This window comes from Passer montanus, unplaced genomic scaffold (assembly GCF_014805655.1).
Source record: "Passer montanus isolate IOZ18808 unplaced genomic scaffold, ASM1480565v1 scaffold14, whole genome shotgun sequence".
Taxonomy (NCBI): domain Eukaryota; kingdom Metazoa; phylum Chordata; class Aves; order Passeriformes; family Passeridae; genus Passer; species Passer montanus.
Window position 1 is genome coordinate 2,931,247 of NW_024360941.1, and position 18,061 is coordinate 2,949,307.

Genomic DNA, 18,061 nt, shown 5'->3' on the forward strand with positions numbered 1-18,061 from the left:
TCCCAAAGAGTAATTTCCTCTTTATGCACTTTCCAAGATATTCCAGGACATAAATCCTAGAATGAAGCAATGGCTCCAGTCAATGATGTGCAAACTACTGGCTAAGCAGCATTCAAAAGTACAGTTTTTGGTGAAAAAAAAAACCTAAGGAGCATAAGGGGCATTTTTATCAATGCAAAGATTCTGCCAGGGCAGTGCAGACTGCTTCCCTTCCCCTCAAGCAGCCTCCGATATTAGAACACCATTACATGCCTGGATAAGCTCCTCATCTTCCCTTCCCCTCCTCCTGCCTACTTCAGGGGAGGCTGGGGCTCTATCTATGTTCATTTAAATGAAAAAACCTTTATTTCCTTTGGCTCACAATAACATATGGCCTCTTGGCAGCTACACCTGCACACAGGATTTGCCAATCAGAAGGTGAAAATGCAATGTAACACACCAGTCTGCATGAGCCAGAAAAAAAATGTATTCCCAATCCTAGAAGATCACCTTTTACCTAAGGAGCGTAAGATGTTTCCTCTCACTTCAGTTTTACTAGTTATAAATTGATGGTCATAAAATTATGCAAATCTATTTGCAGTCCAGCCACAGTATCAAAGGTTAGTCTGAAGAGATATGTCTTAATAACTGGTACTACAGTGCTGGTCTCCCTCATCAGATGCTACTTTCAGAAAATGAGATGATCTAATAATTTTACCTTATAAAACCCCCATGATGCTCCCACATGACCACCTAATATTTTTCACAATAATACATCTTTCTTTCTTTTTCTGATGAATGTGCATCTTCTCAGATATCCTGATGACCAGATTGATGTAAATTGCATTACATTTTACTTCTACTTTATCCTAATGGAGCAGCATTGAGTGCAAGACTGGATTGTTACTAACTTGTCTGACTGAAAATATTTGCTGGTAATGCTGTCTGACTACAATTGCATGTGAGAAGCATACTTTGTTAAAATGCTGATGATACACTTAAAGAAGCAAGGACAGCATTTAGGAAGAGGGCAAGTGGAGAAACAAAGGTAAAAGGAAAAGCTGCACAACAGGTGAAGAAATACTGTCCATCTAGGAACAGGACAGTTGGAATATCTGCTATTCCTGTTTAATCCTGCTCATACACCTGATGGTCAGTCTAACATCATAACTGTACTTGGACTTTCAGTAATCAGAAAACATCAGGAAGGGAGTGTATGCTATAGTTAAACTTACATATTTAGACACTACATGGGGTAACTTTTTGTTACTTTGTTGGTCCTGACTCTGCAGCTTGCAGAGTCTTGTCATCAGAGCTAAACTGAGCCTTACCAGAAACTGCAGGTGGCTACAGAGGCTGTGTCCCTGAGCTCAGGTGGTGGTGGCTCACAGTATGTTTGTCTGCCCCTGAAAGTAGATATTTACTTCTATATTGTAATAATTGGTAGGGTGAGAGCAGCAGACCTCCATCAACTACAACTGCCATAACACCTTAAAAAGAAGCAAGACCCATCAGTTCCACATTCATATTCAAAGAAAATAACTTTGGTCTCCACCATTAGAAACATTGCCAACTATACTAACATAAAACAATTTTAGAAGCAATAAATTAGCATTAGGAGCATTTACAAAAATATTTTGATAGTGGGGACACAGTTTACTTTATTCAATCAGCTTGCTTGATATTGAGAGGACTAGGAAGAAATTTTAAGAAGCCTAAATTTTTTTAAGTCAATGACTCTAGTCTCTGGTGTGAAAAAGGTATAAGGGATTATGTCAACTGCCCCACTTACCAGCAATCATTCTCCTACACACTCCTCCAGGCTGTGAAAACAGGCATCAAATTACTTCCAAAATGATATCTATTATAGTGTCCTCTAGCAACAGTGGATACTAAAAATGAATGCTGCATTTACAGAAACTGAGGGAAAAGTGGGTAGGTGGGAATGCAGTCTCTAGGTTTGTGCAGAATGCCCTTCTGATCACGTCACCTGTGCTCTGCTGTCCTCCCATTCCACCCGAAGAAGCCTCTCCTTCACTCTTCCTTTCTTATGTTTCATTCTGATTTGCTTAGAGAATACAGTTTTGCAGCTGTAAGCCCTTTCTGTACAACGGAAGAGTTTACTCTTCTTGAAGCCTCGGAAATGTGTGTTACAGAGTAGCCTTACAATCACACTGAGCTTTGCTTTCCTGATTTGTTTTTATCATTTTTTATTGCTTGGGATATCTGCTTTGTCACACTTATAAGTCTCTTATGATAAGAATGGTATTAAGCAGCTTTTAATAAGCAGTAGAGAACCCAAAAGAAAGGATCTACTTTGGATACAGTACACACCTCTGCCACACTGGGAACAGTGGACAGCAGCTAAACCAAAGGATGGGACCAGCTGAAAGATGAGTTAATGTTTGAATTACGTGGAGTGTTTTTTCTGGAATCATGCAATATCCAAAAGGAACATATTTCTTTAAAAAAATCCTAATAAACCAAACCACAAAAGCCAAAGATAAAATAAAAAAATCTCCACTATAATTTTATTCTCTGAAATCAGAATAGAGAAGAAACAGACCCAGATATTTCTTTTTATGCAAAAAATCCACTCTTTTTTCTTTAAAACACTAAGAAAGCAGGAAGCATAAGTTTGTTGGATATTTCATCAGAATTCTATTCATTAAATTGAAAGAATATTGTCACATTGCAACTCACATGCAAGGAATAACTTTTGTAGTATAAAACTATTTTATTTATATATAAAAGAAGAATTTTTAGATAATCACAGGACTCGGCTCCTAAATCAATGTAACTTCTTACAAATTTTGATCCCCATCACTCACTCTTACCCATTTAGCATCCAAACTTCTCTTGCATTGGCACTACTTTTTAGTTGTGTTGCAAATGGATCAAACAATTAAAAATCAAAACCATAAAAAAACACTCTACAAACATCAGAAGAAATTACTCCATCAGCCTAAATTGACACAAGTTTTATGTAATTTTCTACATAATTTTCCTAAAATGCCACATTTCTGCCACTGATAAAACATCAATGCTGCTACAAAGGGCTTCTGATTAAATTAAGGTACTTCATACTAATTCTCTGCCATCAATATTTCAATTAAACCAAGGCACTTGAATACTAGAACTCATCCCAACCATTCAAATTATATGTCCCCCTTTCATACTTTGAATAAAAATGATTAACAATTTATGTGTTGGAAAAAATTAAATATTTTGTATTGAGGAATGAGAGTTCATATGCTTTTTATAACCCTGTGTATTAATGAATCATTCATTTCCAAATTGATCTGACTCACAGAACAGAGCTATAATAAATTCTAACTCAGTTATGCTTTAATTTTTGCAGAAGTTACAGCCAATTATGAGACACTTCAGTATGACTGATATGTAGAGTCACCTAAACAGAGCCCAGCCCATCCATGTGTCAAATCTCACAGAATTACAGAATATTCTGGGTTGGAAGAGACCCACAAAGACGATCGAGTCCAGCTCCTGGCCCTGCACAAGACCATTCCCAAGAGTCACACCCTGTGCCCGAGAGCACTGTCCAAACACTTCTTGAGCTCTGTCAGGCTGGTGCTGTGACCACTTCCCCGGGGAGCTGTTGCAGTGTCTGACCGCCCTCTGGGTGAAGAACCTTTTCCTGATATCCAACCTAAACTGCCCCTGACACAACTTCAAGCCATTCCCTTGGGTCCCATGGTTGGGCACCACAGAGAGGAGATGAGTATCCGCACCTCTTCTTCTCACGAGGAAGTTGTAACTGCAATGAGGTCTCCTCCAGGATGAAAGGACCAAGTGACCTCAGCTGCTCCTCACACAGCTTCCTCACCCTCCACAGCCTTCCTCACCCTGGTGGCCCTCCTTTGGACACTCAATAACAGATTTTTTTTTTTAATTTTATTTTTATATTGTGGCACCCAAAACTGCACACAATGTTCAAGGTGAGGCTGTCCCAGTGCAGAGCAGAGGGGAACAATCCCCTCTCTTGCCTAGCAGGTGATGCTGTACCTGATGCCCCCAAGGACACGCTTTGCCCTCTTGGCTGCCAGGGCACAATGTATTCAACTTGCCATTGACCAGAACCCCCAGGTCCCTTTCCATGGCACTGCTCTCCAGCCTCTCATTCCCCAGTCTGTCTGTACACCCAGAGTTGCCCCAACACAGGTGCAGAATCCAGCACCTGCCCAAGTTGAGCATCATATCACTGGAGATTATATCATGAAAAAACAGGTGGTTAAAATTGAACATACTGAAATGCTAAGGCAACAGCTCTAAGAAAAGTTTTAAGAATTAGTCTTCACAATAACTTTCATTTCTGCTTTCAGGATTCTGTGGGTTTTGGTACTCAATGTTTTGGGGGTTTTCCCAGTTTGAAGTCTTAAAATTTTTGGGGACTCTATTTTGAATCCTCAAATAAAGGTGGCAGCAGCAACCCCTTCATCTTCTCAAACATGTGAGGAAGCAATAAAAATCCCAGTAGCCAGCTACTTAGCAACATAAGTCACTGTGAACATTGTCTGCACCAATTCCGCTTTAAAAACAGTTCACTTAAAGGTCCTTATGCAGTTATTCAAAGCCAACTTGAACTTTGTACTTACTCAGGAGATAGCTTCACCCTCTGTAACCACAGTCAATGAGAAGAATTTAACGTATTGTAAAGTCAGCCCATCAACTGTGTCCAGAAAACAATTTTCTTGGGAACCAGACCTTGATAAGGAACTTGTTGCCCTCAAAAGCCCCAGAAGTAATAATTACTTTATGTGAAGAGTAATATTTCTTTCACAAATCTATGCTTGATATTGATGTGGTCTTCACACATATACAATTGACTCTATAATGCACCAAGGTAAAACAAAAAACCAAACTTTTTACTTCCCTAGGGGGCAGGGTGTGAGATGGAATTTCTTCTGAATAGAAGAAAATGATGTTGACATTATCCTTTCATGCATGCACTCTCTTGATGCTGCAAGGTGCTTCCATACAAAATAGCATAACAGAAGCAAAATTTCTGTTGTCTTTTTTACTGAAGCATTAGAGAGTAACTGTTATGTATGCATATTTTACTCCTAGACATTGTAATAATAACAAGAAACAAAGTTCCACATGGTGTAAGTAACTCGTTGTGTTTATATTACACAGAAAGTTGTCTGGAAAATTATGCAAGAAAATGTTCAGTGTTTTTGTGTTTAGTGTAAATTATCACTCTCTAGCATCCATTTGAAACAAATTATGCAAAAAAAAAGCATAAAAGACTGCTAAGCAAACATTTTCTTTTGTCATAGTCACAGATGAAAGACAGTGTCTGTATGTTTCCTCTTTAATACACCTTGTTCAGTGCTGTCAGACTAAGCCAAATCTTCTAATTCTTTAATTCTTATAAACAATTTCCTAACAGTCTGGATTACAGCTTCTATCCCAGAACATCCCATTGATGTTCCATGAATGGAAGGCAATAGCTCAGTCACAACAGACCTGCAGTGAAGGAAAGAAGCCAAGGGAAACATGGAAAGGGGAGGTAGTGAATTTAACACATGTGGCACTGAATAATAAAGCATCATCCTAAGAGTCCTCAGAGGAAGAATATTCTCAGGATTCAAAAATTAAGTATTGACTTTGACGGGAAGAGGAAAAACAAGTCGCACAGATTTTACCCTATGATAGCATTGATGGCTGCCTTCAGCTTAACTAATTTTATGTAGGAAAAAGTTCCACAAAATACACATATCAAGTAGACGAGCTTTTAAATCTCTTTCAAAACATTATAGGTTAATGCTTTACTTATACATGTAAATGAACAGACTCACATCTGCAGCTGCTTTTAGCAGCTAAACAAACTATAGTTGATAATTTAAATTATTAGAGGGCTAAAGAGAGTTGGAAATTAGTGTAACAATCCTAAAATGAAGATGTTGCTAAAATGGTATTTATTATTCTACTATCAGTTAGTTCCACAGCCTTTTACTTGTGCATTTCATCCTTATCACCTTATCTACAGTAATTGCACTTTGGATTTGTGACACATTTTTGTGTTTTATTATATATAATAAAAGTCAGACTGTAATCATCAGATGATTAGAAAGAACAGTTGCAACCACTGCTCAGATGAACAACTAGGGCCATTCCATGCACAGGGAGAGAGAAAGAAGAAAGATTCTTTCCTTTCCCTTTCCTATTTTTGCCTTGCATTTTAATGCTCTGACCAACTCACATCATCAGACTTCCCTTCAAGGTCAAGTGTAATATCTGTGCTCTTGCTGGAAGAAAGCTAAATCTATGTCTTCCTGTCACAGAGGAGTTAATCATAAAGCTGTTATCACTTCATGTTCTTATTGGCAGAAAGCAACAAATTTGAACAACAAGCAACAGCTGAGCAGAAGTCAGGTTTTGGTCAAGAAGAGTTATGGCAGCTCCCTGGCAATAGGAGCTGTCTGGCACAGGAGTCTAATGGCTTTAGGATTAAAACAGGATTGAGGGCTACCATCATGAAGATAATGACCTGTCAAATCAGCTACCGTATCAACAGCAGAAAAACTACATTTTTGTTTCATCAGAAAGGGCAGGCATATGCAATCCAAATTCCCAATGAATGCTAGAAATTCACTGCCACTTTTATCATGTAAACAGTACTGCACAAAAAACCCAAGAGTTACATCCTTCTCCTTTCTGTTTGGTTGGTTTGAAGGGGGATTATTTTGCTTGCAATATTTTTCTTTTGTAAGTCACAACTGAAATCAAACACAGTGTATGAAACTGAAGTTACCATAACATTGCAGAGATTTATACATCCCTACTGTCAACCAAAAAACCTACATCTCTTCTAGACATATGCATGCATCTAGTTTCCAAAAAAAGTGGAGTTTGTGTTCACTTTGGAAAGGACACAGTGGGATTCTTAACATTTTGTCCATAGGAAGGATGAAGTGCAGATGAAGTAGAACTGTTGTGAAAAAAAACCCAAAAAACAAAAAACATTGACTATTTTTAAAGGAATGGAAATATGATGTGCTTGAATTTCAAGTACATCACCATTGTAAAACCAGGATGAAAATCACCTGGTTAAATGCAGGCAAAATACCAGAATTTTGTTCTAAAAGTCCTGTAATTTAAAATTACTGTGTAATCATGCTTAAGACTGTTGAGAATTAGCAGAATGTGCACGTGAATACAGGTGAGGCTGAGTCAGAAGGGCTCACCTTAACATAGAACTTTTTGTAATGCAAATTTGCTATGTTAGTAAATACTCTAAGTTGAATGGCAAGTAAAAACGGACTGGGGAAAAAAAAAAAAAAGCCATGTAGGATCACTTGGATTTGCATTTGGGAAAATATTTGAAGAGAACCTAGAGTGGTACCTGAAAAATATCTGTAAAATGTGATATTTGCTATAGATGAAAAGACTTCACTGAATAGCCTGAAACGTCAGAATTTACTTTGAAAAAATCCAAGGTCAGATACAGGAAAAAACTTGCCATAGCTTCAGGATGCATCTATGACATTTTTTAGTCACCACTACTATTGTATTCCTGTTATAGAACTATGTTAAACAAAAAAACACTTGTACAACTGGATATGTTTGAGTTTAATTTTTCTCCAAATTATGAGCAATATTTGAATTACTATGAGATGCAAAAACTGCTTGTAGCTTAAGCTATTATAACTGCTAAATATCTTAAGCTGTTATACTCCAGAATATTCTCTCATTGGCCCTATGAGCTGACACCACAGGGCACCACAGTCTGCAGAGATGATGGAGAAAGTTCTGGTATTACCCAGAATGAGCAGCTTAAACAGGTAGAGAGACTGAGAACTGTGACAATGAGCACAGCAAGTAACTCATGAGGTTGTCTCAGACACCACAGAAGGGAGAAAATTATATCCTGATACACACTGTACACATAGAAAGTCTAATGTTTCCTGGCTGCAGTTTTTACTTCGTTTCAGTCATATGTCAAAGCTAAAGGTATAGAATTATAATAGATTCAACTTCATGTGATGTTTCATATCCTTTGTCATACAAACTTGCTTTTGGAGAAATTGTTGAGCACACTACATGAGCAATACTGATTTGTGTGTTTCAAGATGGCAGAAGCACAGTACAGTAATAAATTCTGTGGGATGTAGTCCATAAAAAAACCCCTAGTTTTTCTATAGAAAGTATTGGAAGAAGTATAAATTTTATCAGGAAATCTAAGGGTAAGAAATGTAAGACACAACTCATAAAGAGATATTATTCAGGTAACTGGTAACTTGACCTGTGTAGAATTATTTTACATATTTAATCTGTCTCTTAGTTATTTCCTCAATTTGTTAGTTATTTACACTCCCTTTACATCAAACAAGCTGCAATTTCTCTTCCTTTACTGAACTTGCTACTGAAATCAAAGTCCAGAGGAATCCTGGAGTTAAAATCAAAAATATAAATCTTTTCCAGAGATAAATATAGCTCTCTTTTTAATCTTCCAAACCAAAAAGCCCAGTATTTTTTCAGTAGGACACATATCAGGAATTGCAGTCATACAACTTCCTGGTATCCCTGAACAATTACAAGCACAGTAAGATTCTAACTGAGTGAAGATTATGAGTGACTTGTTACTGTTTCTTAATTTGTCAGTCCTTTGTTGTCAGCACATTATTTACCTAAAATAAATCTACTCACAATTAAAATACTATTCTAGTTATAATATTATAAAATATTTTAACTTATCTTACTTCTCTTTTTGCAAGTGGATGAATGAGTCACCCTACCTGGATTTTCTTTCACTTGCCACTTCACTCTGCCATATGCAAAGAAAAGAAAAAGCAAGCTAAGTTTTTACTTGAAGGAAAGACTTATTGTGCAAAGGGAGTGCACTCATTCAAGCAAACCTGTGTTTATAGTCATTAGTATGTAGTATAGTACTGATATGGCCTTGGTAATTACTTGCTTTAGAATTCTGAGAAATAGATATTTATCTATCTGTTATAAACACCTTTTCCCAAATTAAGAATAAGTGCAAAAATAACCTCTAAAGAGTTCAAAATTGTTATTAAGGGTTCATACAAACCAATGGAATAACAGTCAATTTAAAAAACTGAAAACAAGTATCAAGTCAAATACATGTATGATGTACACAAAAATAAAAATCAAACCAGAAAAAAACAAAAAAAAACCCCAAAAAATTATTTTGAAACAAAAATCTTGTGTGGAGTACTTCTCCAGGAAGGTATCAAAGGAGAAAATGCCATTTAAATGATACATTTTATTTAATTTACTGAAGAGTGCAGACAACATACCACTATTCACACATCAGGACTTTTTATGATGTGTTGCTGAGATAACAGACAGATGTAGGATACAAGAGTTTAGGATGTCTCCTCTTTCACCCTCCCACAGGAAATGTCAGTCCTACTGCCTCACAAAACACCCAAAACTTTATCAACCACACAGCTTGGTTCAGAACTACATCTGTGCTGATGCCTGTTATGTCACAACTGTTTCTCTCCCAAATTACAAAGCCTTCAGCTGAGAGTCATGGAAGGAAACAGAGACCCCACAAGTCCTACAGAAACCTTTGCCAGTGACTGAGCATGCAGATGCTTACTGAAGTCAGGAAAAAACCAGTACCACTGAAGAATGTCAATTAGCACAGTACTTTAAGTGCTGTTTTTCATAGATAACTTGACAACTTAAGGCCATTAAAATATTGTAGAGTAGTGTGTGGGGGTGTCTTAAACAGCGGTGTAGTACTTTTTGTCATGACCTGAATTCTGCTTCAGGCAACTTACTCACCAAAATTTACTCTGCAAAAATTAGACATTCATCATTCTAACATTCTGTCAATAATATTTTCCCAGATGTCAAAACTTTCACTTGAGAGGGAGATTAAATATGTCACATTTTTCTGTTGTAATATATCTATGGCCGAGGTACTGAATGCAAAAGGAAAAATAGGAGTATGCCAGAACTTTCAAGCATGAAAACCTCCTCTAGCACTATAAAAGCAAATCATAAACCAAACTTTAAAAGATGCGTTTTATATATAAATTAACATGCAAGTGTTGATTTTTGCAAAACTCAAGCAGTACTTTTTTTCTTTATCTCCAATCACCTCCTTTCAGAATTTCCTAAGTGAAAGGGAAAGTAACTTACTTGCAAATGTCATCTTCTGGGTCCTCAAGCCCAAATCTTTCATCAAAAGTAAGCTGTATCCATACATTTTCATCAAGTGCTACTAATCTCCACACTAGCACAGTGTTGCGTGGGTATGTGTGTGGAAACTTGGGGCTGTGAATACTCCCATTAGTAGTCACAGTAATTATCTTCTCATGGTGAGGGTCCTGCACACCTACAGGAAGGACAGAAAACATAGGCATCAATACTCATTCCTTCCCCTTTCCCCAAAGTGTCAGTATAGTATGCACAGATAAAGACGCTTTTGTTTTGTTTGCTTTTCTTTATCTGGCAAGAATTTCTGCTTGAAAAGTCCTTACAATAACAATAAGACAAAAGTTTTTCTAAAACCTGTACATTGTCAGATTGGTATTTCACTTGGGAAATTATAGGTGTTCTCAGAGGTAGCTATTAATAAATTTGTAACAAAAAAAGGTCGTAGTTTTATACAGGAGATTTTATATTCCTTTGTTTTCAGCTATTCTTTTTTTTCCAGATAGATATTCTACCTTATTTTTCTGACTTTTCTTTATAAACAGCATTCTGATGAACATTCATTTGAATTTATAAAACACAGACATACTTCAATATACTATGAAAACACACTCTGCAATTGTATACCTCAATATAGCCATATATAAATGTCAAAAGCTAAATTAATATAGTGAAAGAAAAGAAGACCACAGATACTGCATTGCTAGTTTAAAAGAATCAGTCTATACTTAAATATAATTTAAACTCTTTGCCTTCTATTATTCTGGATTTGTGCTTTCTACTTTTGGTATGAAAATGGTAAATTTTCTTTTAAGAAGAATGGCTGCTTACATCAAGCTAATGAAGTGTGTTCTTGCCAACATCCACACACACTTGCAAAGGACTGACTGCAGTAAGAGAGGACAGCATGCAGTAATAAGAAAAAAAGGCACAAAACCAGAATTCCTAATTTAGGTACTTCATTGGGTTTTTGTTAGCTGAGTCACAAACATTTTTCTATAATGTACAGTCTGTCAGCTGAGAGCTGCTTGCTATACACAGGAGCCAACAATAATAAAAATTACTTTCCCAGAGATTAGTGCACTAGAGTGCTATTTCCAAGGCATCCAAAGGACCACCATTTCAGATAAACATGTCAAAGTGTGGTGTCTGATCACATTATACTTAGTGGTACTTTTTGTCCCTAAAAACACAAACAGAATTACAAACCATGATATATTTCACAACATATTAAAAAATGTTTTCTTTTGCATCATCAGGGCACTGATAACAACAGAACTGCAAGTAAGGACTGTAAATAGTCCAGGGATATCATGACTGAGAAGTCAATAAAAAAGGGGAAAGGAATGAAGACATATCTATTATTTGGTGAACTGCATCTCCAGTACTTTCAAGCTCCCCCATTTGTAATGGAAAAAATATCTATTTGCTTTACACACAACAGTGTTACATGAACATATCAAATTTCCACACACACCACTTGCTCCATTTCAAATATTTGCTTTCTCACAGTGGAATTTCTTCTCTTACAAAAGAATTATTTTGTATGACTACAAAGGCAAGTAATTGCTGTCACTGGAGAATGAAGCTTGTTATTTCTATTCAGATAAGCTGCAATATTCCTTTTTATCTGTTCTACTAAATTTGTACCAGTGTACCTCAAAACTCTAACCTTTGTCTACTTAGTTCATGCATGGTCTGAAAATTGCTTTTGAGTAGACTGTGAAAAGCACAGCTACCTGTGCATGGCTGAAATGAGACTATAGTTTTTGATCTTTGTGGAATGACCCTGCAATTCCTGGCTTTATTTTAGGTATAAATCAGTCCAAGTTACACTAAAAAGGCCGTAAGAAGCTCACTTAAATTTACAGCAGCCAGCTGCAGAACTCCAAATCTATATACATAGCTGCTGTGGGCTGTCTGCCTTTCTATGAACAACCATCCTCCCCATACTCATCCTGATGTCCCTCCACTAGGACAAAAAAAAAAATATTACTGTAAAAAACAGTATTGAAAAACTCTGAAGCATCAGTTTAGGTAAAGACTGACGTAGACAAGGCAACATCTCAGCCAGGAGACAACTGGGAAAATGGAGACAGACAAGGACCAGAACAATGCATTTGCATCTTCAGTAAAAAGCTTCAACAGATGATGAGCAACTGAGATCATCTTCAGGAGAAAGTCCTGGAAATGAGTCAAACTAGACAGGAAAAATCCCTGAGTTGACCCAGAGATATGACACGGTTACACTTATTAGGAAAGGACGGCACACACTTAACATAGCCTGAAGTTGAAGAATGAGTCGCCGCAGTTGTCTTTGATGTGGTACACGATGCTATCACCAGATTTATACATCCATCAGTGCAGAAAGTCTGCCCCTGAAAATTACAAGATTCCAGGCATTCTAAAAGCAGAGCAGTGCCTAACCCTTCCACCCATGTAGTAATGCAGATGAAAAACCACAGTATCACCAAACAGATCAGTAGATGCCACTGTAAACTGAAATTAAACCCACCAACTAGACAAGCTCATTCCTGCCTACTTCAAAGTAAGTCTCTTCCCCCATGGGCACAACACATTTCACGAAGATCAGTGCTGACACTTTTTAAATATAGCAAATACCTCTTTCTTAGTACATTGTAATCTCTGCATTTTAGCAAGGGTCATGGTTAGAACTCAGACAAATTGCATACAGTTCAGGAGATAGAAGAGGAACTGCAGAGGAAGAGAGGAGCACCATGGATGGAATAATGACCTTGGCACTGATTCACTTAATCAGCCAAACAGGACTGGAAAAATTAGTTTTTAAATCCTTTTGTTAAAACTACACTTTTCCCACCAAAGGACAACTAATCACAGTTGTTAATCAATAGTACTGCTAATCACACAGTCTTTATATATATTATATGGTTAATTTCATCTGATAGCCCTAAATTATGAAGAACAACTTTAGGCCTTCAGAAAGAGCATTAGCTAATGTGTGCATATTACTGTTTAAAAGAAATAAAGCCAAATCCCAACATAAAAAACTCTGAACTCCAAATACTTGCCAATAAACATTAGAAATTTTTCAGATATACAGAAGTGTTGCAGTTTGTGAATCTTCTGTTTTAAAACTGAGAAACAAAAGGTGCCAGTAACTATTTGGTCATTACCATAGAACTTGAGAGGGAAACAGGGCTTTTTAATTAATTGAAAGGATTTCCGGACAGCACTCCCATATAATTTTTATAACATACCCATCTGTACAGAAACTGAGACTTTGTAAAATAAATTCTTTAAAATATTACATATTTCTTCCTCTTTCCCCAGAATTTCAAGCAATAAGTCTGCTTTCAAAAGCAGTAACTCAAGCCATGCAGGGGTACCTCCTTCTGTCCTGTCTCTGATTCAGTTGCCTCCAGGCACTTCTTAGCTGTTATTCGAATACAACAGTCAAAAGAAATTTAACTCCTTTTGCCAGGCACAAAAGAAAAACTGGAAGATCATCTGTTATTAGCAGAAAATTGAAGACAAATACCTCTGTTCTATATTGTTTGCACATGAAATGGCTATCAGGGCAGTCACTCAAAGTCATACAAATGCTGCTATGCAGAGACCTCGGGAGACCCCCAGTCCCAGCTCCTGCTCAGGTCACAGCTCCTGCTCACACCAGAGCAGCTCAGTCATTGGAAGGCTGACATTTCTAGACAATGCCCAAAGCCCCTCGCACATGAAGACTCCACAGTGCCTTGGGATAACTTATTCCATTGCCTCTCTAGGAAAGATGTTTTTTGCTAGTATTAAATTTGATCCTCTCAAGCTGCAATTTTTTAGCCATGATTCTTTTGTTGGTTTTGCGGGCGTTTTTTTGTTAGTTTATTTGTTTGGGGTTTTTTTGGGGCGTAAAGGGGGGTTGGTTGGTAGGTTTTTGGGGGGTTTTAGGTCATTTTTTGTTGTCCTTTTTTGTTGTTTTTGGGGTGGTTTTTCTTTTTGTTTTGGGGATTTGTTTTTGTTGTTGTTTTTGGTGGGGGTGGTTTTTTTGGTTTTTTGGGGTTTTTTTTCAGGATTCATTCTGGTACCTTCTCTGTACCTTCTACCAGGAAGAGTTTAACTTTTCCATCCCCTTCAACTGCTCTTCAGGCAATTGGCAGCCTGCTATGGCTGCCTCACATCCTTCTCTTCCTCAGACAAAAAAAACCCAGACTCCTCACTGTCCATCACTACCTGCCACCAGCCAGCTGAGCCTTCAAGACTGGCCATCCAGACAATGTTCAACCTAACTAAGTAAGCAGACTACTCTTCCAAAATTTTTCCACAAGTTGCACAAGAAGTGTTTTTGAGGCTCACAGCCTTTGCTTTTATCATCAACTTTTCCAGCTGATGATGACTAAGAAAAAGAAAACTTAATACTGACTTGCTGTATCTCCTAAAAAGCTTCCTTAAGCAATATGGTCTGCAGCTTTTCTGGGATACTTTTCTTGAGACGGATCTTATGTGAATTTTCCATTTTCAGTTGCTTCTATGATACAGCTACCTATTTGAAATCTTGACATGATTCTTCAAGCATTAGCAAGAAATTAGAAAGAGAGATGAACATTACCCACAGTACACACACACAATATACACGTGATCTGTCAACATCACAGCATAATAAATTCAACATCTAACTAGAACTAGAAATCTGATAATTTGCACAGTTACATGTAACCCCAAATCAGAAAATTTAAGAAATACAATTTATAAAGTATCACATGGATATAAATTAACAAAGTAGGAACACGTAAGATAAATATTACATTTTGTTTACATTACTCCTCCCCCTGACACATACTTAGCTCACACTTGGAAAGATGTGAAAACATTCTAGTTCACACAACTCAAGATGAATGTATAGAAGAACTGTATTTGTTTTCTTTAAATCCTACAATTTAACCTATTCCTTTTTTCTTCAGTTAGTATTTTGAGTTCAAACTTGTACTGTTACCTTAGGCACTGAATATCACACACTATTTGATTGCTGGCTAAAGGTCTTTCTGCCTTTCACATTACATTAGGGACTGAACACAGAAGTGAGCAGAGAAGAAAAAGTTCTCTAATTGATCTTTGGGAACCCTCAGTTTTGGCAGCTGACCCAACAGGGAAGGACAAAAGGAAGAAAGACAGGACAGAGGGGTAGAACAGGGAAGACATCAGTGGGTGACAGAGCATGGAACTGCAGTAACAGATTTAATAAAGTTTCCACACAGCTGTGTGATTTAATGTCCTGCAGAAGATAATAATGACTAATCAGAAAGTAACAAACCTTTTTTGATTTCAAATTGCATCAAGAAACAGAAATGAATGTATACTTCTACTTTACAAGCTCATACTTTATAACCTTCAAGTATTCTGCCAGCACTTTGCCTAGTACCCTGGCTTCTGCTCAAAGAACAGAATGGCAATTAAACAGCGGTGATTTTTTGGTGGGGTTTTTTTGGGGTTTTTTTTTGTTGGTTGGTTGGTTGACTGGTTGTTGTTGCAGGGGTTTGTTTTTTTCCTGCACAGTAAATCTTCTTGCATTAAAAGGAACATCTTTTCAGTTCTGTTTTCAGACCAAATTCTTTTGGAAGGCAGTCTTGGTCCTGAACTTCTCAATATCATTTAAAACTAGATAAATACTACAGTTTAGCCAAGATAAAGAATTCCTACTGCTAAATGTTAGATGAGGTAACTTTTTGCTGTTATCACATGCTCAAAGATGTAATTATTGTTTCAATAAGCATTTATTCCAATGTCCACAGGTAAAGTCTTGGCTACACTGGCATCTATGTTAAAACCCCTGCTGACTTGAATATGAAAGGAATTCCATCTATGCTAAATACATAAAACTGCTAGAATTATTTTATATTAGACTGATAATAATATGATCTGTTTTCTTTATTCTGAAAAAAATAGGATTATTAGTACATTGCGTATTCATAAGACAAATACATATACTGGTCATTCAAAAATTAACAAATTAGTCTGTAATACAAAAACTAGCATTGAAGTTTCATAAACATCATTTTCTCTTATGGACGATGAAATAAATACCAAGCCCATCCTTTTGATTTTTTTTTTCATTTTTTCTTGTCTCAGTGTTTTTTCCCTAGTAAAATTATTATAAAGTAAGAAACCATCACATAACATACAGTTTCTAATACAGTTTCTAGTCAAGGATTTCTCCCTGTCTCTGTCCTCTGGCTTGAGTGACTGGAGTCATCTTAGACAGAAGAGGCATCACTGAAGGAAAGCAAATTCTGGCCTCTTCCTACCACCAATGCTATCAATATATTTATCAAAATAATCCAGGATTATGATTTTTTTTCCTGTAGGAGCAATACTATAAAGAGGAAAGGATGTAAAAAGTCCAGCAGAAGGTGATTTAGAAGTTTTAAAGGCATTATATTATAGTTTAATTTTTTTTTTTTTTTTTTTTTTTTACTTTTAATGATTTACAATTCACTTTGGGGTATGGTCTCTGATTGTCAAAGCAGTACTTGAAAGTGTGATGACAAAAACAAAATTCTCAACTAAACAGATGGAGAAAATAGAAAAGAGAGCGAGACAGAGGAGAGGAAAAGGAAAGAAGGTAAACACCATCATTCTGAGTAGATCACTCCCCCAACCATGACAAGGACTGGCAGATAGTAAACAGCATTATGATCAACAGTGTGCAGGGCAGACAACAAATGCAATCAGCCTACAGAGGAGAGGAAAAGGAAAGAAGGTAAACACCATCATTCTGAGTAGATCACTCCCCCAACCATGACAAGGACTGGCAGATAGTAAACAGCATTATGAACAACAAATGCAATCAGCCTGAATACCTGGCCTTCACTCTTCAACACATGAGCTCTGCATGACTTCCTCATCTTCCTGCAACAAGACCACTCTTAATATTTTTCTTTTCTGCTATATTCCAGAGTATCAACCTGCCACACAATATTTTTTGTGTATTCTGTTTCCTATTTTCTCTTCCCCTGCTGAAAGAGGAAGCATGTTACGTAATCTCCACTCAAAAGGCCCTCTCTGCAAAATTATTTCAATTGAAAACTGCTGAAGCTAAAGCAAAGCATAACAGTATGCAGTGACAGATCCATTTTCCAGCCTCATCCCATGGAAGGCTAGAACATCAGGTTCAGTCTTCTTTAATAATGAACAGGTAAAATGGGTGGTCCTGAATGGTAACTAGACTCGGGAAGGGAAAGGCTTTTGAAAGCTACTCACCCAGGCTTTTACAAACACATGATTAAATGGCGTGGGATAGAAGGAACTGCAAGTCTCCTTGGAAAAGTACAACTTGCTCTACATGAAAAATCTCAGTAGAAAAGACCTGCAGGAACATTTAATGCTGAGAGGGATGAGGAAGCAAACACAAACAGTTAACCAGGAAAAGGTTTGCCCAGCTGGAGATATTTATATCTACTCAGAGATAACAAAGTTATTTATTTACTTTATAACGAAGAAAAAAAATGTATTTTGAAAGTCTTGTGTGTTTGGGAGGTTTGGGGGAAGAAATATTAGTACTTTCAAATCTGTAATCTTTCCAATTCTGTTACTAAAAATAATTGTTTCTTTTTTTCCTATGGGAACTGATTTAGAAAAGTTTTGAAAAACATAACTTAATTCTGATGCAAACAAACATCAACAGGAAGTACAATTATAAATAGTATCTACAGCAACAACAGAAACACAAGTGAATGTAAAAACCATCACATATAAATGCTTGAGCCCAGTGCTCCCAATTTGTTTTCAATTTTATTACAACAGCGCTTAGAAGCTACATCCAAAATTAGCTTTGTTAGTACTGGAGACCACACACATGCCCACACAGTATCAGTCAGTCTGTCCTGAAAAGCTGTACATACCAGCCGAGATAGGAAGGGACAGGGGAACAGAGCAGCATTACCCTGACTTT

At 36.9% G+C, this 18,061-nt stretch overlaps 1 protein-coding gene across 1 annotated transcript in view; it reads right to left on the reverse strand.

Moving 5' to 3' along the window:
* Window positions 1-18,061, reverse strand: part of PDGFC (platelet derived growth factor C) — a 120,598-nt gene that overhangs the window by 40,389 nt on the left and 62,148 nt on the right. The window contains exon 2 of the mRNA XM_039700290.1: window positions 10,126-10,321. Within this exon, the coding sequence (XP_039556224.1) occupies window positions 10,126-10,321 (196 nt within the window). The remainder of the gene's footprint in view (window positions 1-10,125; window positions 10,322-18,061) is intronic.